This window comes from Cryptomeria japonica, chromosome 8 (assembly GCF_030272615.1).
Source record: "Cryptomeria japonica chromosome 8, Sugi_1.0, whole genome shotgun sequence".
NCBI classification, from domain to species: domain Eukaryota; kingdom Viridiplantae; phylum Streptophyta; class Pinopsida; order Cupressales; family Cupressaceae; genus Cryptomeria; species Cryptomeria japonica.
In genome coordinates, this window is record NC_081412.1 from 482,635,149 (window position 1) to 482,659,918 (window position 24,770).

General features: G+C 35.8%; 1 protein-coding gene across 1 annotated transcript in view; it reads left to right on the forward strand.

Annotated features, from left to right (window-relative positions):
* Window positions 1-24,770, forward strand: part of LOC131077287 (inner membrane protein PPF-1, chloroplastic) — a 222,106-nt gene that overhangs the window by 25,030 nt on the left and 172,306 nt on the right. The window contains exon 2 of the mRNA XM_058014751.2: window positions 13,453-13,563. Coding sequence (XP_057870734.2) covers window positions 13,453-13,563 — 111 coding nt within the window. The remainder of the gene's footprint in view (window positions 1-13,452; window positions 13,564-24,770) is intronic.

The window sequence follows — 24,770 nt, forward strand, 5'->3', positions numbered from 1 at the left end:
CCAAAAGAGACATAAATACTAGATATAGTTAACTCTTCTTTCTGGTCCTTCATCTCCAAGGTTAAATGATAATAGGAATCCATGATTTGGACCAGTATTAATAAATGAGATGCACAGATAGAATGCCAACACTCAGATTTATTTTTCTTTATCAGAACATTATGATCAATCTCTTGTCTTGCTCTGAGATTTCTTCTTGCAGTTAATATTCTAGAGAAAATATACACAAGTACAATGACCCACAATCGGAATCTTATGCACAAATGTAATTAATTGATAAAGAACTAATTTTATTTTAACTTTTTTTATGAATAGATACTTTCTGATAATATTCAGATTCATTATCTTTTAATAGCAAGCATTACAATCCACGATTGTATGCAATAAGCTATGACAATATTATCTTTGCTATAAATGTTAAATAGAATGAAAGAACATGCCTCTAAGTTGGCGGTGTCTGATAATGAAATACTTCAGCGTATGGCACAATCCACAACAATACTCCTTGTGAACGCCCAGATGTATTATGGTGCAGAGTATACTTAATGGCTGAGAACAAATGCAATGGTCACTCGTGAACCCCAACAATATGCAATGATACGCTTAGCAGAGTATGTGGATGTCTTTCTGCTAAGAAAGCAAGTATTGTAATAATGAGTGGAAATGAGAGCCATAGGGGAAAAGAAGCAGCCCCTTCAAAAAATAAAACTCCCCTATAAGATACGATGGAGCAAAAGAAAACCCCCTACAAAAAAAGGCGACAACCATCTTGAACAATGGTTACATGCAAGAAAGACTCATGAGGTGGTGGGGAGAGAGTAATGCTTCTCACCTCTATTACAATTAATATGCAATGCTTCGGTTCACTCAGCCAAAAACATAATTCCCTTAAATAGGCATTAAAAATAATATATAAACATATACCCAATTATGAGATATATATATATATATATATATATATATTGTTCAATAATAATTCCGAATGTAGGTATACATACACGTATATGTATATATATATACCCTCATATCTGGGTATATATTTATATATTAAATTAGTGAGATTAAATTATTGAAGATTAATTATGATCCAATTTATATCTTTTATTAAAATTATAAGATTACTCAAAATTCCAAAGACGATAAAAGGAAAAGACCAATCGCCTATTGATTGACAGGATGTGATGACCGCCCAAAGTACCAAGGTGACGACCAACTTCTAAGACAACTTATCTCAAGACTTAAGGCTTTGATGGCAAGTCTGATCTCTTTCGAAGTCTGCATTCCTCTCCTTGATGATACTCTCCCTCCCTTCTAAGGGTGTTGCTAATTTTGCATCCACTTGGTTACATGAAAATGGTTAGACTAATCTTATCTTCTCATTATTAAAAAATATATGAAATAAACATTGTCAATATTAATCATACATGTCCATAAACCAGCTCATTAAAGATTACTCATCCATATATGAAGTAATAAAATATCGGTGATACACCAATCACAATCGCATTATCCAAAATAAAACCATTATTGAAAAGAGTGGTGTAATGGAAAAAAAGAACAAATAAAATAAAATAACAGAATAATATTGAAGAAGACACAGATTTATGTGGTAAAACCTTGACAATGTGGAAGGAAACATCCACGGAGCAAAGTATTGGTATTCTTATTGCAGACTACAATCTTCATGTAGGTATTGCTATTACAAATTTATTTGTCTATAAAGGCTGCAAAGATAAATATAGTATCTTCCATGTAATTGCCATTATCAATCTTCGAAAAATCTAGATTTTTCTCTTAAGAAAATTGTAGATTATCTCTTAAGAAAAAATAGTTTTTTAAGATAAGGTTTTTGCTTTATTGTTGTCATATTCCAACTCTAATGACCCTTTAGATGAGCTAACTCATTGCTCACTGCTTTGTTCTTCAAATCTATTATGTACTTCTAGTCTTTATTTTTAATAAACAACAAATTCTTTTTCTAGTTGTGGTCAATTTTGGCTACTATTGGTCAGCTTCAACCCAATGATGCATCATAGGCTTTCTTCTTTCAAAAGGTGACTACAAAATTCAAAATAAAGGGTTGGGTGCAAGTGATTACCTTTTGCACCATGAGAACTCTCAACACCTTTGTACTATATTGATCTATTACTACCAACTAGAACATTGGTAGCTAGACAGGGGGCTTTCTTGGCTCCTCTGAGTCTCTTTGGGAAGCATGTTTATGCTAGTTTTGCTGTTGATAATGGTATTTCTAAGTTTACTCCCCAATGTTTCCACATGCTTGATTGTAGCTATCGGGCTAGGTTCATCATTAATAGCATAGGGTTAGTCACTTGATCACCTAACAAAGGAGGCTCAACTATTGGCTCCTTATTAATACAGATGCAAAAGCATATGGATTTCAAAGAATCGATATTGTTCAATTAATCAAGGAGACAAAGCTCCTTTAAATAGAGTTACAAATATGATGTTTCTAAAAGAAAAAATCGTTAACTAGAGGCGAAGTTAGAAACAACTTAAATGACCATTAATAACACAGAGAGAAAGATATTATTCTAATACCCTCCCTTAATGGTCATTGTTCTAACTACCAAGAGAAATAACAGAGAAGGTTGCCCCCTTCTTCTCAGAACACACCGCAACAGAAGACACGAGCCTGCCACTGACTCTGCTACTTGAGATGAGTCTGCTACCGACCCTCCCAGAAACTGCAAAACTTCTGGAGATACCCAAAACAACACCAACCGTCCAACCTGATGTTGGAGAATTGTCCCTCCTTGTAACCAGAGACACATCAAGAACAACTGTCACGATTTTGAGGAAAAAATCGGCAAACCCTCCAAACTATTGCTGATGAGCAAGATGCCCGAAAATAGACTGCAAACAAGAGACTGGTGCAAATGTTCGCACAACAACTCTTGGTGTGACTAAAAACAGACTGCAACAAAGTACAATTTTTGAGAAAAAAATCATAAACCCTCCCATGATTTTTTTCAGGGACAAAATATTTAAAAACCCACAGATAATTTTTGAGGACAAAATTATTAAAACCCACATGTTTTTTTAAGGGAAAAAAATATTAAAACCCATTAGAATATTTTTGAGCTAAAAAAATATTAAAAACCGACACAAACATCGATGCCCAAAAGCCATCTTCACACTTTTCGAGGCACGAAAAATGAGGTACTGAGAAGATGTTGAATGCATGAAACCTGAGGTACGAAGTTCAATGCATTGAGACAAGTACATGCACAAATTCCAAGACAAATTCGCTGGCACAAAAACGAGGCACCCAGAAAAATTTGAGACCAACCCAAAAAAGCTCTTGAAAAACCCACCAAGAATCTGCAATCAAAATAAAATTTCGACTTGAACTGAAGGGTCAAAAACCCTAGCCGAAAATCGCAAAAGCCCTAGGTGGCCATGAATGAACTGTAGAAGTCAGAGATTACAGAGAGGGGCCGTCACAAACAAAAAACCCCCGTTGCGAAAATAGACACAAAGATCCATCACGAAAAAACCCGACGAAAATGCATATGTCGTGCTCAGAGACCACACGAAAGAAAAACCCAGGTCGCGCGGTAAATAGAGGCTGCGAAAAAATGCAGTTCGAGAGCGATAGACAGGAGCCCAAGGAACAATTTTGAAAAACAAAAAAAAATTTCCAAAGAAAACCTGAAAAAAATTCTCTTCTTATTTTTATTGAAATTTTTTTCGGAAAAAATCTTTTGGCTCTGATACAATAATACAAATGCAAAAGCATATGGATTTCAAAGAATCGATGTTGTTCAATTAATCAAGGAGACAAAGCTCCTTTAAATAGAGTTACAAAGACGATGTTTCTAAAAGAAACAATCGTTAACTAGAGGCGAAGTTAGAAACATCTCAAATGACCATTAATAACACAAAGAGAAAGATATTATTCTAATACTTATTTTGCTTCATATTCTCTCCCCATTTGATACTATGTGTGCATGTGTACTCCATACCTAGGGCAAAGTTCTCCACATTAGTAGCGATAACATTTTCCAAATTTCAAATGCCATGCAACAAATCTGTTACCTTTATAAGTATGGTGGATTGCTAAACTTGCTTTGTAATAGCCTCATTGGAAGTAAGCTTGTTTTTGCTACATTCATGTGTGGTTCTCACCTTTCTTCAGTCATTTCTCTCCTAGCTTATACTCTTGCTTTGACCAATCTTTGTTTCTCTATGGGTTAGTTTACGCATTCAACTCTTTATGTGGGATCTAGTAATTGCAATTACCTTATCTGCAACCATGTTAGTTGTATTGATGTTGGCTTGTTTTGGACAATTACCATTGCCACACTAGGTTCACACCATTGACATTTAATTCGTGTTTTACTTTGATTAATCAGGTAACCTCTTGCAAAGTGACCCCACTTATTACACTTTTGACATTGTATAGTTGGTCAACCTTGGCCATCATATTGGATCCAACTTTGGCTTCCAACCATGTGCTAGTGTCTATTCTATCTTTGGTTTCAACACCTAACAAATGATGCACTTATAAACATGCTACTAGATGCAACTTTATTCTTTTGTTGCTTTATTGAGTTGGTAGGTGGTGTTTATGACCCTCCTTGTGTGAAAAGTACTTGGGTCCTCATATTCTTCAAGTTGCAAGAGTATTCCTTGACCATGTTGCCTGTGACATGACATTTCACAAAACATATGTTTCAGACAATTGACCTTGGTATGACTTTTTTGTTTGGTAACATATACACCAAAGATCACTTCCCTCTCTTGTGCTCTATATCTATTTCATAATCCTAAGCATGTCTCTCTGAAGAGCTTGAACAATTCCTTTTAGAATGTGAGGATGTTTTTTTTTCATTTTCAATATCCATTGCATGGTTATATGGATCTTCATTTTTATGTGTAATGAGGTATGACCATTCTATGAACCATGACTTCTTCAAACCATCGACTGGTTACTTCTCAAGTTTGCAGAATAGATCTTTTAATCTCCTATTGCAGGCTTCCGCATTCTTTTGTTTACCCTAATGGGTTTTATAGATCTTTGTGACAATCTCATTGTTTTTCCTTTGGAGGCTGAATTCTTTTTTTAAATGCCTTCCTCAATCTCTCACGTGGCTTTCTCAGGATCTAGGATATCAATATAACAATATACCACGTGTTGCTAGGAAGCATCTCATTCAGTGTTGCTGGTTTGTTTGTTCATTGGTAGTTTAGATGGTAATGCAAATCTTACAATGTTGAATAGGATCTTCCAATCCATGGTCAATAAATTTGGCAACAATTTGCTTATCAAGGGATGGAGTAGATGGGTTAACCATGGGATTTGTTTGATGTGACCTTCCAAATACGATCCTCCTATAAGTCTATATTGGATGCTCCTCACAATTGTTAGACACATAGAAATGGGACTCGGACTCAGCTTGGAGTCGGTGAGGCTGACTCGACTCGAGACTCAGACTCGGTTAAAAAAAAAACTCAGCTTAGACTCGGCTGAACTTGGCAAAGTGAAAAACTCAAGAAATTTAGAGATTTTTAAAGATTTAAAACTTGTTTCATGCACCCTTTATTAAATACACCTTAAAGACACAATAACATCATCAAATAAAAGCTAATTTGATTACTTACACAAGTATACATCAATCAATAACAAACACACACACACACACACACACACACATATATATATATATATATATATTGTCAAATGTATACAATATTACAAAATTCATGGAATAAAAAATCCATGTCATCATATGATCAAATGTTCCATACAAATATCAAAAGTAAAAACAATTACAAGCCTATGGCTCAGAGGAGCTTGCATCCCTCCCATGAAGGCGTCTAAGGTAGGTCTTGGATGATTCGGCAGCCATAGCCTCTGCTTGTGACACCATGCCACCCTCACCAACATCAGGTATATGAATATCTATGTCTGCCTCTGGCTCTGCTGTCTCTGCTCGTGCTCTCTGCTCCTCCTCTGCCATGGCTGCAACCTCAGCCTCTCTATCTGCCTGGTCGACCCAATCAATGTCGTCATCGCTAAAGATAGGTTCTGTAGCCTCAGTGGTCCACTTGGCTTCAGGATCAACCTCCTCTAGAATGATAGGGGAGATGTCATTTTGTGCACTTTGTTTCTGTTTGAGGCGGAGGTTGTAGTGAACAAAGACAAGATTGTTCAACTTCTCCATAGATAATCTATTGCACCTCTTGGAGTGTATGTGCTCAAACATACTCCAATGGGCTCACAGCTAGATGCGCTGCATGGTTGGCTCAAAATGTGAATGGCCAACTTCTGAATATTTGGTGTTTTTGGGCAAAAAAAGTTCCACCAATTATCTGAAATGAGAAAAATAAAAATAAAACAGTCTCACTTTCGACTCTCATTTAACAATATATAATAAAATTAAAATTATACCTTAGAATGTATTTTTACTTGGCATCATAGTTGTCCTACTTTCTTTGTAGATAGGACGAGAGAAGTTCTCCCCTTGAGCACTAGAAAACAACTGTATCTCTCGCATAATTTCGGTATTACAACCAGAAGGTGCCATCCGCTCTATGACTGAGTATAGCCCACTAAGAACTTCCTCATCCGCCTTGAAAGTAGGGCGGAAATGGAATGCCGGATTAAAATAATATGCTGCTGCATGGATGGGCCTGTGAAGCTGGTTATGCCATCTCTTATCAATGATATCCCAAATGGGACGATACCTACTCTCATCTCCTCCATACACGGATCTGATGCCCTCCTTGGCCCTATCCATGCCCTCATATATGTAGCCCATTGGGGGCTTTTCCCCATCCGCAACTCGCAGGAAAACCACCAAGGGCTTAACAAATTGCAAAATTGCAAATATTGTGTAATTAATAAAAATGAGCAAATAAGAGAAAATGATGAATAAATTATAAAACAAAAACTTAAATTGTAGAATTTATAAAAAAATTACCTTCACAATCTCAGCACAAGGGGTCCAAAAGCCTCCCTCATCAAAAATGCAATTTGCCATATCTATCCCTGCAGCGACATGGGATGAGGAAGCCCACTCCTCACTAGCAATCATATGTCTCAAAGCCGCCTTACATTGAAGCATGGACTGTAATGTAATGAAGTTAGTGGCAAATTTGGTGATTCTAGGACGAGCTAACTCCCTTTGCTTCGTGTATGGCCTCATAAGAGCTAACACCCATGAATGATTATATACAAATTTGCAAACATTTTTTGCCCTTTCTACACATCTCTTAATCCACGAGAGTTTCCCAGTATCCTCCAACATGAGGTCAATGCAATGGGCGACACATGGAGACCAAAATATAGATGGGTGCCTCTCCATCAAAAGTCTACCTGCAACAACACAATCTGCTGCATTATTGGTGACTACTTGCACCATGTTCTCCTCACCCATGTCATGTATCACCTCCTCTATTGCCTCACATAGGAATGTGGCATTTTTGCAGTTTGTGGAGGCATCAATAGACTTGATGAAAACAGTGTCCCTTGAAATTAAAAATAAAGCAAGATCAATGATCATTCAACAAATCATTAAATAAAAATTCCATAAAAATTAATGACTAAATGAAATTAAAATTAATCAATCACCTGTGGAAGAAACAAGAAAATTAAGGAGAGTTATATTTCTTCTATTTACCCAACCATCAATCATGATGGCGCAACCTGTCCTACTCCATATCTGGCATTGATCCTGTAATTCACCCTTCACATCACACACTATATTTGACAAAAATGGTCCCCTTAAATTAGATTCAGAAGGGCCTTTGAACCCCGCCCCGCATATGGTAATGGCATCAACCATTTCCTGCCAATAAGGAGCCCTGTCACAAATAAATTAAATGAGATAAGTATGTACTATGTACAACAAAAAATCAAACAAAGAATCAAACTATAAATATTAAAAGAATCAAACAAAAAATATCCACTTGGCTGCAAAGAATGAAATAGTGCAGTAGTACCAAAACTTGTCGACTGCCAATCTAGCGGCGTCATGGACCTCCTTGTTCCAACCCATGCTCTCAAGCGATGGTTGGGAGCCAGGAGTAGTGCGAGGCTCAAAGTAGGAATCCAATCCAGATTTACGAATTTTAGGACCAATACTAACACTCCCACTACCACTGGCAGTGCCATGACCATGAGCACTAGCAGAAGCAGAAGCACTAGCACTGGGACGATATGGAGGCATTGAAGAAGGCCCTCCAACACAACCAATGCCCGCCAAATCCTCCTTTTGCTTCTTCACCATCTCCTTCTTTTCTTTAAGTGCTTCAAGTTGCACATAGCACTCACGTGTAGCCTCAACAGTTGCTAACGTGCATGGTTCGGCATCATGGCCACGTATGCCGACAAGATGGTATTTTAATCTATATATTCCTCCATGGAATATTGTTTTACAAAATTTACTCTGTCTGTCCTTTTTTTTGCCTGTGAAAATCTTCATGATATTTCCAAGCGGGGTCCTTTCTAATTGGGAGTTTAGAAGTAGACATCGTATGATTGTAATGTGAAAATTGAGGCAAATGAAAAAGTTAAGGTTGCTGCAATAAGACATTATTACAAATACAAAAAAAAATAATATTTGAGAATTTGTGCATTGTCATAAATTAATATAAAAAAAATTGTACATTTTTTTCAAAAAACTAGTGTAGGTACTAAGGTAGGGTTTGTAAATTTTTTTAAAAAGAAATGTAGGGTTTGATCAAAATTTCAAACCCTACTTTTTTTTAAAAGAAATTTACAAACCCTGTGGCTTACCTACATTAGATTTTGGAAGAAAATGAAAAAATTTCAAATGAAATGAATAGAAAATTAATCAAACAAATTACAATGAAATTTTTGCTTACAAGAAACAAAAAAAAACTCAAAAAGTCAGTCTTACCTCTTTACAACAAGCTTGAAATGAGATGCAAACTCTTCCTTTCCAACTCTTGATGCACCAAATGAAAGTATAATGCAGCCCCAATGTGATTTATGGACAAAATCTTGAGCTTCCTCTTTGCTGTTTTTCCTTCAATGAACCCTTGTTTCTCCTCACAACTCACCTTTCTCCTATTTTGCCAAATGAATGAAATGAAGTTCACTTTTAGGCTAAAAGCATAATATAAACAAAAAAAAATCAATTGAAAACATATTGTAATTTGCCTTTTTTTAAACTTAAAATGTCATTGCCGCTGGCCGAGTCTGGGAGTCGGGACTTGCTAGACTCGGCAAGTCTGGGCAAGTCTGGGCAAGTCTGAGTCTAGGTGAGTCCGGACCACAAACTCGGTCAAGTCCGAGTCTGAGCTCCCTGGGCTCACTGAGACTCACTTGACTCAGGACTCGTTGAGTCCAGGCGATTTTGGGCGATTTTCGCTTCTTTGGTTAGATATGTCCCTGTAGTCGACACTTACTTCAGCATTGATATGTATGGTGTCTTGGTTGACCTCAGATTCCTTGTTTGTAATGTCCCCTTCTCAGTAAGGAGTAATCAGTGGTCCATTGGCCTATTCCAGAGACCCGTATGTTGATTGGAGTGAGGAATTAGGGTTTCCTATTTTCTAGGAGGATTCTTCGTAGTTTTCAGGGATGTTCTGATTGGAGTTTGGTAGAATGAATCAAAGTTTCCTTCTGGGTTTTCTGTAAGCTTCGCAGTGGTATGTCATGCAATCAGTTCAGGGGAGTTTGCAGAACTTACTATTTTTAGTAAGTTGATGTCAATTGCCATGATTATTGGGTTTTTTCTGGGTTTCTCGAGCTGAGCTACAAGGTTCGAAGAACAGTCTTTTTGGAGTTGTTTTCAGGACTTACTATTTTTAGTAAGTGTCATTTCAGGCAGTTCTATTTTTAGCAGTTCAGTTATGAGTTTAGGCCCAGCTCAGTTTGATGGTTTTCAACATTTCAGTCCATAGCTCAATTTGGTACTGATCAGTATTTGTTTTGCTAGTGATTTATTAAATATTAATACTTTACTCTAAAGTTTAATATTTAATTATAGTGCTGGACGACTTAGGAAATGAAAGGAGCATTTTATTCAAAATTTATTTATTCTCCTAAGTTAGGCGCCCAAGGATGGAATATATGCCCATGTATAATGTTCTTTTATGTTGCAAGTTTAGACCAAGGAAAAGTTCGAATTTTGTGCCTAGGAAAGGGGGACGCCAAGGCAAAGTCATGTTTGAAATGAAATGCAAATGAGGAAGTATAATTTGGACGCCATTTGGAGGTGAATTTGGGGTCTCAGAATCTATAAATATGAGAGCTTGGTCTCTCATTTGTCATTTTTGAACATTTTCATAACGAAGTGGTGCCAAAATCGTGCCAGACCTTTGCTTCGAAGTTGCGTGCTTCCTAGCTTGTTCTAGTTTCGTGCTTGGGAGATAGCACCTAGCTGTGAGAGAGCCTATTTCTCATTCAAAGGAGTAGATTGAGCTTCAAAGTGATGGAGTTTGCTATTACATTTTCAGTTTTCTGATTGCTGCTGTGTTTTTGGTGTGTGTTGGGCGTATAGTGGCTGAAACAATATTTTGATCGTACCTCCTTGTCTGCTGAGTGTGTTAATATGGGTATTGGCTTTGATTTTCTCTATCCCATAGGTGATGATGTCCTCCAAAGGGGAGATGACAGTTCGCTGATTTGAATTTTATATTGCTGATCGAATTTTTTTGTTGGGGCGCCCCTTCCCTAGCTGCCTTGGGATGCGTGCAGCTGGTCGCAGACTTCGGAGTTGCAGGTTTGTGGTTCTGAAATGGTCGCTTATGCCATATTAGTCATTTGCTTTTGATTTGGTGTGATTTCAAGTAGATTTGAGTTAGTTATGAGCATTTTGGTGTTTCCGGTAGTGGCTGGTCTGCGTGTTATTCACTTTCAGAATTAAGAACAGCAATAGTTGCTTAATGTTTGAGTTGGTTTTAGAGGTAGCTATCATTTGTGATCACATTGTTCTTCTATTCTCTAATCATTTCTCTCTATATTGTAAGGTTGAATAGTAGTACTATCAACCACTTCTGGACTGTAAAGCATAACCTGATAAAAAGTGGAAGAGGCTGGCTTGCCGCCTACATTTGATATTTGCAATTCTGTCCTCTCGCTGCATAAGCAGTAGAGTGATATTTTGTTTGTAATGGTCCTCTTGCTGTATAAGCGGTCGAGTGATTTTTGTTTGTAATGGTCCTCCCGCTGCATAAGCGGTTGAGTTGAGCTTTGTTGTAAGTGTTCAGTCCTCTCGCTGAAATATAGCGGTAGAGTGATTCGTGCTTGGTTTTGTTCTTGTTCTCTTTGGCTGGTTTACCACCAAGCTTTCTAGTTTTCTATTCCTGCTGGAAAGTGGAAGGGGCTGGCTTGCCGTCCATTATTGTAATCAGTACTTTCAGCAGTTTACATCTAATGATCCCCTGCTACCGTATGATCTCACCCTCGCAGCTTGGGCTCTCGGTGATCAAAAGGTGTAGGGTTCCTTTCAGCTGGTTTAGTTTTCTTATTCTAATCCCTAACGGGTGTTGGTGTGATTGTAATCTTGCTTAAAAATAAAAATAAAATTGTGGGGATATTACATTGTTTGTGTTACGACCTTGTACTAGTGGTTCAACCTACCTTGGCGTTACTGGTGTTAGATCTTCAATTAAAAGTTCCTCTATTCATCATATATTTGTTTCATAAACAACTTATTCTTTTGTGAAGAAATCAATGTTAAACTTTGCTCCAATTTTAGGATTTTCCTTTGAAAAGAAGGGCTTCCTTGAGTCTTTTCTGGAGTTTGTAGACATTTCTTGGCTTGCCAACCATTCTCGATTGACAAGATCAACGCTTCCTTCATCTTGAAGGTGTAATTGTGATGAAAAAGCTCGTTTGATCTGAATGACATTATCTTTACAGTTTTCTATTACCAAGTATCTCTTCAACTCACTAATAATGAACCCACTTTTCTGATGAATGGGGTAATTGGACTTTAGAGGAAGGTATTGGTAAACATTGATAGGTATTGATAACATATGGTGTTGAAGATTCTGGAGGAAAGAAAACATGGCTTCTTGAAGGACACAATATCCAAAATATTAACCTCAGTTTCTGAAACACAAGTAATTATCTTGATCTCAGGATACAGAATAGGCTGTAAACTCTCTTCAGAACCATGCCAAATGCTAAATGCCAAATGCATCATCAATTTAGTGCCACTAAATTCCACATTACCAGATAATAGCAATTAAAATTATATAAGAAGTAACCATAACACAATGAACATAGAATATCAGAACTTTCATATATAGGTAGTGGTGTAATCTCTTGTGATTTGGTTGTTGGCTGTTTTGTGGCCAGTACCAATATATATATATATATATATAAAATCAGAACATTCATATATACATAACGCTGTAATCACTTGTGATTTGGTTGTTGGCAGTTGTGTGGCCAATAACCATAAGTTTTGACATTCATGTAGCAAGTCTTAGGATATATATAGTGTTGATGCAATTGTTCAGCGAAGGGAGGACCCAAATAACATCACTCTTCCCCTATCATAAGACTTGCTAATTGAATGTCAAGACTTATGGTTACTGGCCACATTTCTGCCAACAACTGAATCGCAAGTGATTACACCAGTACCTAATTCTGACAAAGATTAACATAGCAAGTCAGGTTAAAAACAACATTATTTATTCCAACTGTTTACATATTCTAGCACAGTCTTCATGTTATTCTGTATATCACTTTTTACATGGGATCATGATTGGTTGCTGTGCCCCTTTTTTAGATTTGTGGATCAAACATGTCATGACTGTAGTCCACTTAATCAGGGAGTTGTTGTCCACAAGTAACAATTGGTGCAAGATGAGCACATCTGATGGTTTTACTTGTGACAACACCATTTTACTTGATGATATTTTCTTTCTTTTTATTGGGTAGGACATTACAACATTTTATGCTTTATTCCACTAAAAGCATGCTCTGTTTTTTGCATATAGATTGGAGAAGCCTTAGAAACTTGAGATATGGCGCATAACTGCTTGATGTTCAGATTTGTTCTTTGGTGGTTTTTGGACATTAGTACAACGTCTTTCTTTCTATATCCATGTGTATATACCATCTCTATGTCTAAAAAGCATTTAGCTGACTTGTCCTACTCCCATAAATATTAGTTTGATGGTTGTTTAAATTTTTAGTAAATAATATCAGGCTGATTTGTTTGTATAACTATAAATTATTTTGTAAGTAATAATTTTCAGACAAGCAGAGAATTCGGTGGCAAGACTCTTATGAGACTTGACATCAAATCTTAAGGGAATGAAGAAGTGTATTTTATTTTTGAGCTTCTTAATGCCAGCCAGTCGTATATCTCAATCCTCAATTGGCCATAGCATTAGAGGCTAAATTTTCATATAATTATTTATTAGCTGTATGCTGACTAAGGATGTTGGACTTGTAAAAGCTTTTTGTCACCTTATCTTTGTTTTCATTATTTGTAGGTCTTGAAGGATGGCCTTACAACAGTGCACGTTCCGTATGCATATGGTTTTGCGATTATCATGCTCACGGTTCTTGTAAAACTAGCTACTTTCCCTTTAACCCAAAAACAGGTATATGCCATTCTATTTCTATGATGTATATTCTGTAAGATAATTAAGCAGTGCTTTGACTTACTTCAAATGAGATAAATGTCTTCTTTGTAGGCTACGATGACTTAGGCTCAAACATGTTGGTTATCACCTGGAATTAAGGCATAAGCTTTCAGATAAAATTTTCTCTGCAGGCTTTGAGAATAATACATATGTTAAAATATAGTCTCAGTCGTAACACACAGAAAACTAATTCTGTTCTCTAATTGTCTCAGCACACAGAATAATAATTCTGTTATTTGCGATTTAATTAAGATTGGAATTTAGTTAAGAATTAAACTAACAAATTTGTTATGCAACGTCTTTAGCTGATTAAGGTAATAGCCAGTGTAGAAGGATCGTGGCTCCAGACAGGGGTCACGACCCTATGTGGAACCACTTGGTTCCCCTGTGGAGGCACGATCCCATGGAAAATAAACGATATACATACGCCACCCTCCCTGATGAACATGGTGAAAGATACACAGCGACCAGTGGTAGATATATTCAGTTGCTTTTTGTATCTATAGAGGCAAATCGATAAAAGAGACAAATCGGTTTTACATTCCTTCAATCATATGCTAACATTCTAAACTTGACGTCACAGCAAATCAGATTGCTCAGTAAATCTATAATAGTCTATTTACATTTACATGGTATCATAGCCTATCTACTTAAGATCAGAATAGACTAAAAGCGAAGTTTACAAAATTGAAGAGTTCTAAAATGGCGAACACAATCAGATTCGAGGACAGACTCGAAGGAGCAGCAAATTTTGTGGCTTGGAAAGTTAGAATTATGATAGTGTTAAAAGAGAACAAAGTAATCAAATTCATAAAAGAAGACAAGCCCGAACCTGAAGACGAACCTGAGAAAACTGTATGGAATGAGGGAAATGATAAAGCTGTAAAAATCATGATAGATGCAGTAAGGGATCACATAATACCACTTATATTAAAATATGACAACACATATGAAATGTTCAAAACCCTTGAAAGGATGTATGAAATAAACAATCCGAGCAAAACCCTAGCTCTAAAAAGACATTTGAACCACATAAGTATAAATAAAGGTGAAACAATAAACTCATACTTCATGAGGATAGGTTCACTCAGAGATCAACTGCAAAAACTTGATTATCATGTTGAGAAGCAAGAACTATCAATGATTACCCTAGACGGATTATCTGAATCCTGGGAATCATTCAAACAAGGCATAAATGCAAGGGATAAATTCACAGAATTTGATCGACTAAGGGATGACTGTCTCCTTGAAGAATCAAGGCAAATGAAAGGGGGAAATCACAAAACTAAAGATGAGGACCTCCACATTCTGAATACCGACTCCCGTAAGAAAGGCAAGAAGAGAAACTTCAAGAAGAGAAAATCCCATCATGGGAAAAGCTTTCATAAGAAAGACATGTCAAAAATCCAATGTCATAGATGTGATCAGTACGGACATATGTCATTTAATTGTCCTGACAAAGTAAAACAGCAGGCATCATTCGCCAAAGTAGAGAGGAACACAGAACTTGAATCTGAGAAGTTTGTATTATATTCAGCACTATCAAGTCAAGCTTCAAACAAGTCTAACACTTGGGTGATAGACAGTGGATTGTCAAGACATGTCACCGGATTCAGAGAATTTCTAGACTCAATGGAAAAGGGATTAAATGAAGAGGTAACAATAGGGGATGACTCTGCACATCCTGTAAAAGGTGTCGGGACATGTACAATTAGACTGAAGTTTGGAATCTCAATCCAACTCATTGGGGTACTATTTGTACCAGGCATAAAAAGGAACTTAGTCTCTATCTCTGCACTTGAGGACGACGGATATAGAGTCTCATTCATAGAAGGAAAGGTAATGACATGGCCAAAAACAGCCACCTCCAAAAGAGCACAAGTGATTGGTTACAGACAAGGGCACCTATATGAATTGTGTAATGAGCCAAATCAAACCTTACTTCATGAAGTCATAGATCAAGCAGAAATTTGGCATAGAAGACTAGGGCACTTACATTTTCGTGCTCTACCCTCTATGGAGAAATTAGTCACAGGACTACCTAAACTAAAGCCAATTCATTCAGATGTCTGTAAAGGATGTGCACTAGGGAAAAACACTAAAAGCTCTTTTCCCTGCAGTTCTAGAAAAACTAAAGGAGTACTAGAACTAGTTCACTCTGACTTATGTGGGTCTATGTCTGAACCATCACTAGGAAACGCATTATACTATGTAATCTTTGTAGACGATTTTTCTAGGAAAACTTGGATTTATTTCCTTAAAAGTAAAGAATCTGAAGATATTCTTAGGAAATTTAAAGAGTTCAAATCTATTACAGAAAATCACTCTGGTAGGAAAATCAAAACTCTTAGGACTGACAACGGTAGGGAATACACATCAGAAGTATTTAAAGAGTTTTGTAAAGATGCTGGGATTAAGAGGGAGTTCACTGCACCCTACAATCCTCAACAAAACGGGGTTGCTGAAAGAAAAAATAGAACAACAGTAGAAGCTGCAAGAGCTATGTTGTTAGATCAAAACCTAGAAACTGCACTTTGGGGAGAAGCCACTAATACCACTGTATACATTCAAAACAGATGTCCTCACTCTCATATTGGTGACAAAACTCGTGAAGAAGTCTTTACTGGAATTAAACCTGATATTAGCCATCTCAAAATATCTGGATGTCCTGTTTATATTCATATACCTAAGGAGAAAAGAACTAAATTAGAACCTACTGGACAGAAAGGGATTTTTGTAGGATATAGTGAAACATCTAAAGCCTACCGAATATTCATCCCTGGTCAAAGACAAATAGAATTAAGCAGAGATGTCATATTTGAGGAAGATATAGCTATTAACAAAACAAGGAGTTCCATCACACCTGAAATCCCAACTAATTCCATTAATTTGGAAGAAGATTCTCTTTCTGAAACTCAGAGGGAGCATCCTGAGGATAACACCTTGGAACTTGAGAACACTACAACAGAGAATCCCAGGAAGAGACCACTATGGGCCACTAAAACAGTACAGGAAGCAGAATCCTTTGCATCACCTAGAGGAATAGTTAGAGAAAGCAAAAGACCTTCAAAGTTTTCTAGCTATGTTACTCTAATGACGGACCTCATAAATGCTGAACCTTCAAGTGCTAGAGAGGCTCTTAAACAACAAGTATGGAAGGATGCCATGATAGAGGGATATCAATCTATCTTAAAGAATGATGTGTGGAAAATTGTGCCTCGACCTAAAGGAAAATCAGTTGTATCTTCTAAATGGCTCTTTAAAATTAAGCATGCTGCTGATGGCAATATAGAAAAACATAAGGCAAAATTTGTTGCTCGAGGCTTCTCTCAGAAGGAAGGAATTGATTATGAAGAAACATTTGCACCTGTTGCATGATACACTTCTGTCAGAACAATTCTGGCTATAGCAGCATCTAAAGGATGGAAAGTTCATCAAATGGATGTCAAAACTGCATTTTTGAATGGAACAATTGAAGAAGAAGTATATCTAGAACAACCTGAGGGATTTGAGGTAAATAATGCTAAAACACATGTATGCAAGTTAGAGAAAGCACTGTATGGATTAAAACAAACTCCCAAAGCATGGTACGAAAGAATTGACAGTTACTTATTAGAGATAGGTTTCTCTAAAAACATTGTTGATCCAAATCTGTATTTCAAAATAATCAAAGGTGAAATGTTGATACTCATATGATATGTAGATGACTTATTAATTACAGGCGAAGATGATCTCATTGCAAAATGCAAACAAGAACTAGCTTTAGAGTTTGAGATGAAGGATTTAGGTCTACTCCATTATTTCCTTAGATTAGAAGTATGGCAAAAACCAGATGGTATTTATCTAAATCAAGGTAAATACACCATTGACATTCTGAAGAGATTTGGAATGATGAATTGTAAGCTAATGTCATCTCCTATGGAAACAAACCTACATAAACTAAAAGAAGCTATAGCAGATTCCAAATTTGCAGACCCAACATTATACAGACAGATTATTGGATCATTAATGTACCTAGTCAATACCAGACCTGATATATGTTATGCAGTAAATGCACTCAGCCAACACATGGTTGAACCCAAAGAAATACATTTGGTTGCAGTAAAGCTTATATTGAGATATCTACAAGGTACCTTGGACTATGGACTGCATTATGAACACACTGCATTGAACCTACATGGATACTCTGATTCAGACTGGGCTAGAAGCGTGATAGATAGGAAGAGCACTTCAGGATGCTGTTTCAGCTTAGGGTTAGCTATGGTATCTTGGATTTGCAGAAAAAAATCTTCCGTAGCTCAGAGCTCCACAGAGGCTGAATGTATAGCTGCATCCATGGCAGCTAAGGAAGCCGTATGGTTGAGGAAATCGATAGTAGGACTGTTTGGTGAAAGTCTGAAGCCTACTATCATTCATTGTGACAATCAGAGCTGCATTAAACTTTCAGTGAATCCAGTTTTTCATGATAGATCCAAGCAGATTGAGATCCCATATCACTATGTAAGAGACATGACAGAGAGAAAGGTAATAAGACTGGAATATGTCAATACAGGAGATCAGACAGCTGACATTCTCACCAAACCCCTAGCAAGAGTGAAAATTGATCACTTCAGGAGGTATCTTGGTATGGTTAAAATGTAATTGATGTCTAAAATTTATGTAAACTTTTTAGTCATATATTTGAGTATATGAAGTATGTAACCTTTCCCTGTGTTCACTCCTAAAGGATGACGATTCTTTAGTTAATGAACACTTGTATTTTAACATTGTAAGGTGACGATCTTATAAATGTTTGGAAGATCATTTAAACTGAAAATTAGACAACTTGAATATCAGTAATATGATAAGTTATAGTAGACATTATATAAGCGGATTAATGTCAGTGCACATACTATAACAGGGATATCAAAGTGAGTATATCCTTAGTATCACAGGCTGATACTTAAACTTGGATATCAAAGTGAGTATATCCTTAGTTTCCCCTAGGTGATGTGATTCTCATGAGCTCAGTTAAGTTTTAGGTCTATACTCCTAAGACTAAGAGGGAGTGTTAAAATATAGTCTTAGTCGTAACACACAGAAAACTAATTCTGTTCTCTAATTGTCTCAGCACACAGAATAATAACTTTGTTATTTGCGATTTAATTAAGATTGGAATTTAGTTAAGAATTAAACTAACAAATTTGTTATGCAACGTCTTTAGCTGATTAAGGTAATAGCTGGTGTAGAAGGATCGTGGCTCCACAGAGGGGTCACGACCCTATGTGGAACCATGTGGTTCCACATAGGATCGTGACCCCCTGTGGAGGCACGATCCCATGGAAAATAAACGATATATATACGTGGTTCCACATAGGGTCGTGACCCCCTGTGGAGGCACGATCCCATGGAAAATAAACGATATATATACGCGGTTCCACATAGGGTCATGACCCCCTGTGGAGGCACGATCCCATGGAAAATAAACGATATATATACGCCACCCTCCCTGATGAACATGGTGAAAGATACACAGCTATCAGTGGTAGATATATTCAGTTGCTTTTCGTATCTACAGAGGCAAATCGATAAAAGACACAAATCGGTTTTACATTCCTTCAATCATATGCTAACATTCTAAACTTGACGTCACAGCAAATCAGATTGCTCAGTAAATCTATAATAGTCTATTTACATTTACAACATAAGTCAAACAAAAATTGAAACATGTAAGTTGTGATATTTTAGTATATTCAGTAATTCAACTGAAATAATTCATGCACTCTGTCCACTTGGAAAAACCTTTGAGAAAGTTCTCTATATACATATTGATATATTGTATCTAACAATGTTGAATCCTATTCGAAGGATTACCGTTGAATTTTTCAATGTGGAAACATATTTGAAATGTATCTAGTTTTTGTAAAATTTCCAGTTTCTATTGTTTCTAAATTTAATTTATAACTTAATATTGAATGTCTATAGCTCCCTTATTATTAATTGACTTCAGTTCCTATTTCCAACCATATTTTGTATGATCATTTGGCACTTGTTATTTGCATTTCTGTAGAGATTTGTTTTCAGTATTTTTTGAAAGGCCGATCCCAAAGCATGGGCTATAACAACATCAATCAAAAGCATTAAGATAAGAACTTTTTTTTAAAACTTATGATTTATCTATAATAAAGCTAGTATAAAAAAATGTTGGCACAAATTGTCATCTAAAGTTTAGAAAGCAAGAGCTTACAGTGAAAAAACCATAAAAGACTTGTTTGATTGAATCCTTTATTGCCAAACAGACTGATCCGTATCTTTCAAAGACATCCTAGTTACAAGAATATCTTTCCTTCCAGTTTAACTTGGTTTATAATCACCCCTGATTGCCTTTTATTTTTATATATATTTGAAAATTAAATTGGACCAATAATACACTTTAAAAGTTGAGAATAGTTTGGTTGATAAAACAGTAAAGAATTTCAGGAAACCATGTCCTTGACAAAAAAAAAAAGTCTGATATAAAGTACAAGATGATTGAATAACAATTCAACGTTTAAATATTTTATGAAGTTGCTATAATGAACCTCTTTTGAAGGTACTATTGCTTTGGCCAAATGTATTGAAAGCAGTCATTCAAATTGTTTTGATAGAATCTTGAATAGGTTGCATCTGTCAAGGTGTTTTTTTGGCTGGCTGTACTTGAATATGTATTTGAGAATTTTTTTTTTCTAATGGGTGATTTTTTGGTAGCCATTCTTATAGTGTTTTGACATTTGATTTATGGTGGAGATAAAATGCAATTCTCTATGGATTTAGCCAACATGGTTTATCTTTTATTAAATTTGAATAGTTTAAGAGCATAGTTGTTTTGTTTGTCATAGCAAAGAAACAAACATAATTTAGTTTCTTTTTGTCAAAAGTACCTTTGCATATTGTTCCTTTCAGTAAATACTGGAACGGTAAAGGTTTTGTTTTGGGATATTTGTTAAACTCAAGATAGTAGTGAATAAACGGGCAAATATTTATGTTTCTAGTCATGTTGGGTACTAGATAGAGAATATTATATAGATTTTGTTTTAGAAGTTTCTCATGTATTATATAGTTAAATTTTTTTATTAGGGTGTTAATGATCAATTAATTTCATTGGTTGTGTACAGTTTAAATTTTGATCTATAGAAGGGAAAGAAGGTTTAACACAAGGTAAATAGATCTAGTGCATGCTTTAGTCATAATATCTCACTTTCCTTGTAATGCACGTGTACAACGTTAGGCTTCAGAATCTTGGAAAGAGAAGACTCCATGTGATAGATTTTGGCAAGAGAAGACTCCATGCAAGAGATTCCAGCAAAGTTAAAGTGTGAGATTGTCAAATGTGACTGTAATCTATTGCCCCAAATGGCAAGGCAATTACACATACTTTGGCTTGGTCCCTTCTCTTGCTGGATGTGGTAGAGAGGCTTTATTTTGATAATAAATATAATTCTGTCTCTTCTTTGTGTCTCTCGGTATTTTCCTTTTGTATTTTTTCTGTCTTTAAAAGCCAACTCTTCCCCTATGTGCCTATCTTCTAAATGTTAACCCTATGGATTTGAAGGCTAACCTTTTAGGGCTTGGATTAAGGTGGTTCTATGATTATAAATATCGATTGCTTCTCTGCAATTCCAATTAACTTTTTGACCTCAATCAGTCTTGTTAGTCCATTGATGAATTTCTTGCATTTTCTCTGATTTTACTTAATACTTTTTCAGTGTTGGAATGTGGCATTTCTCTTGTAAGACTGAGAAAGCCATTCTATATTTATCTGATTCCTTTATTTTGATTCACCAAAATCTAGATTTACAATTAAACTTAGAAAATATCTGGTACTTTGTTACTTGGATATTAGGTCAAAATTGAAAGGAATAGGATAATTGAATGGGAGTTTGATATCATTAAGAGGCTTATAATTTATGCAAAATCTCTTTTTATGCCTTATCTGCTCTGCTCTTTTGTTTACCAAAAAGGTTGGGCATGCAAATGGACTCTTGCTTGGATGTATAAAACCTAAATCTAATGATTCTTATAAATGCACATTATTTCTTTGACTTCAATAGGACTTAGCAGATAAGTCGGTTCATGAGGAATCACATGGCTACATTTTGGTCTGATGTGGATTTCACATTCCTCTTGCTCCTTTGTCCAGAAATGCAAAGGATTTATACTGCAACATTTTTTGGTGAATCTTTTCTTTATTTGTCCAATTCTGTTGTCTTTCATGAGCTTGGCTATGCTTTCTTGGAATTCCTTCTATCTTAGAGCCTCTCTTTCTTTACACTTTGATGATGCTTTTTTATTTCTTTGGACCATTCAATTTGTTCTAGCTTATGTTCAACAAACTTGAGAATGGGGATTTTTACCCAATTTCCATTGTTTCTTAAAGATATTTACGTCTTTCTAAGTATAAATGGTTCATATTTTGTCAAAAATGTGCCCTAATTAATTATCACTATCCATACTTTAAATTCTATGAGATTAGTAATGAACATTTCTCCTTGAATACGAATGTGAAAATCTTGAGCAATTGCCAATCTTCAATGGTTATCCTATAATTTAATGACCTTTAGCTACTTTCAGATTTTCCTGTCAATATTTCTCAGAAATAACTTTAGTCTTGGCTAATGATCTGGTTGAACCACAATGTTAAAAAATCATCTAATCAAATAGGTTTGTAATATGAAAAATATAAACTGATTCTAATGTATGTATAGTTATTCACAAAATATGTTGCAGAAGTTGATTTTGAATTTTCTTGAGGTTTAGGCTTTTGATTTTTATTAAATAATATTTGTTCAATAGTAACTGATCTTTTGCCAAAATAATTCATCTTCTTTTTTTCATCTAGAGCCAATCTGACTGTTGCAGTTTTTGCAGTTTTTTCTTTGATTATATCTAATCTCTTGAGGGTCATATTTATGTCACAGTCTAAAATTGCTTTTCTTGAATTTTTCCTAGTTGAGTTCATTGTCAGGGATGTCTTCATCTTCTGATGCAAAGTATTTTGCTTTACCTTTTTTCGTCCTCCATGCAGGCTCTTTAAAGTCATGGTTAGCTCTCTGGTGTTGCCTTAGTTCTTCATTTAGCTAATTTTATTCTTGCTTCATATTTCTAATTAGCTTCATCTGCTGCTTTTTAACTTTTATTATCTCTTCTCTTGTGAAGGTGTTTTTATAGACATCTTTACTTTATGCAGAAATAATTTTTGCTTCCAGTTTCTATCTTTTCATAGATTAGTTTTTCAATTATGTCTTCTTCCTTTTCATCTCTTTCTGATTCTGAAGATTTTTCTACTGAAGATTGTTTTCTGTATTTCAACATTCTTTCTTGAGTGATCTTATCTTTGATCATGCATAGTTTTTTGAGATTTCTACTAACTCATAGTATTGATCTGTAAGGCCTGTTCTGTTGTTAGAATATTCCACCATGCTTGCATGTCAAGGAATTGGTAAAAAGGCTTTTGTGGGAAACCATAGTTTTTTTCTGAACGATCAATGGCATAGTCTGGGCCTTTACAAATGTAACAACAGACATGAGAAGGAACATGATTAGGCATAGATCTCTTTTTCAGAACATGGGAAGGTGGCTTGTAGCCTGATTTTTTGAATTGCTTCTAATGTATAGGGATTGCTTTATACTTATGAATTTGTTTTTGTGGTATGAATGGTTTGTGTTCTTTATACCTAGCATTCTTGACATCTTTACAAGCAGAATCCAATTTGTGCATTGGTATTGTCTGATGCTTATGACTATTGTTTTTGTAAGAGTAGCCAATTTTTGTCAAACCACAATTTTTAGTCGTATGAGATGTTTTGTAGTAAACTCTCATTATAGGAAGCATTATACTCATTGATGTTATCTATAAGCAAGGTTTGCAATGTTGCATACATTGTCTCTTAAGCTTTTGTCGAATTATGTTTTTTAGCTATGCAAATGAATAATTTGTGGCAGGTACACTGGGTTTAGCTAAAAATTCCTTTTCCCACTCTCTTAACTTACAAGGCAGGGTTGTTAGGAAATGTCTTTGTGATTGGATTGTAACGTTCTTGGGCCTTATAAGCACATCTCTCATATTATAGACAATACTTATTAAATTTTGCCGACTTGCATAACTTCATGGAGTATACCATGGCTCTAGTTGATTCTAGCTGACTCAAAATCAAATTAAATGAATTTAAATGCTTTGCAATAGAGTCTTCATCCTTCATTTTTAAAGAATAAAATTTCTTCTTAAAAGAAAGTTTATTTACTAGACTCTTTGTTAACTATCACCAATCCTTTTCCATAGGAGATGTGTAGAGGCTTTCTTAGAGACATTCCATAGGACAAAATCTGTAAGACAACTAGATTATCCCTTGTGCCATTTTATCTAGTTTCTTCTAATTATCATCTGACACGCTTTTTGATTTTTGACTACTTGTAGTAGCTCTTCATTGACTTAATAGCTCTCCATTGACCTCCCTCTTCAAGAAAGTCTTCCATTTTAACTTCCCAAAGCTTATAATTGGATCCATTAAATTTTTCAATCTCCAATTGAGATGTACTTGCCATAGCTTCCAATACACACATAGATTTGTAGATGCACAAAGAAAGATGCTTCGACTGCAACACAAAAAACTCACAATACTTCTAGAAAGGCACACCCCGCTGATCAAAACCAAGGCTTTGACACCAAGTTTTGAAAACAAAATGTAATATTGCAGAAATAACACCAAACTATGTAAATGGAAATGAGGAAGGCATAAAATTAGGAAACCACAATATTCTATCACATAACACTACATGATTGTGGAGAAACCTGTTGTGCGTTGCACACGCTCCCTGTCGCCGACAGGGTCCCCCTCGTTTCTTTTCCAGTTGTCGTCTTGCTCGGTGGGATTTTGATTTTTTTTTTATCCGCCATTTTGAGGTCCGGTAGGTAGTAGTGAAGTAATGATCCTGAGAGGATTGAATCAGCCCATGTAGGAGGTGGGGCGTCAGTAAGTTTTGAGTCGCAAGGCCAGGGGGTCAATTTGCAGAGTCGGGCAATCTGAAGTGTTCAAGATTTCTTCCAAGGGAGACTTGTTTTAGCGTAACCTTGAAAATTGACTCAATAGGCATGAATGTCAGTTGTCCATGGGTTTGCAAAATCACTTTTTAGGCCGAATTTGGCGTTG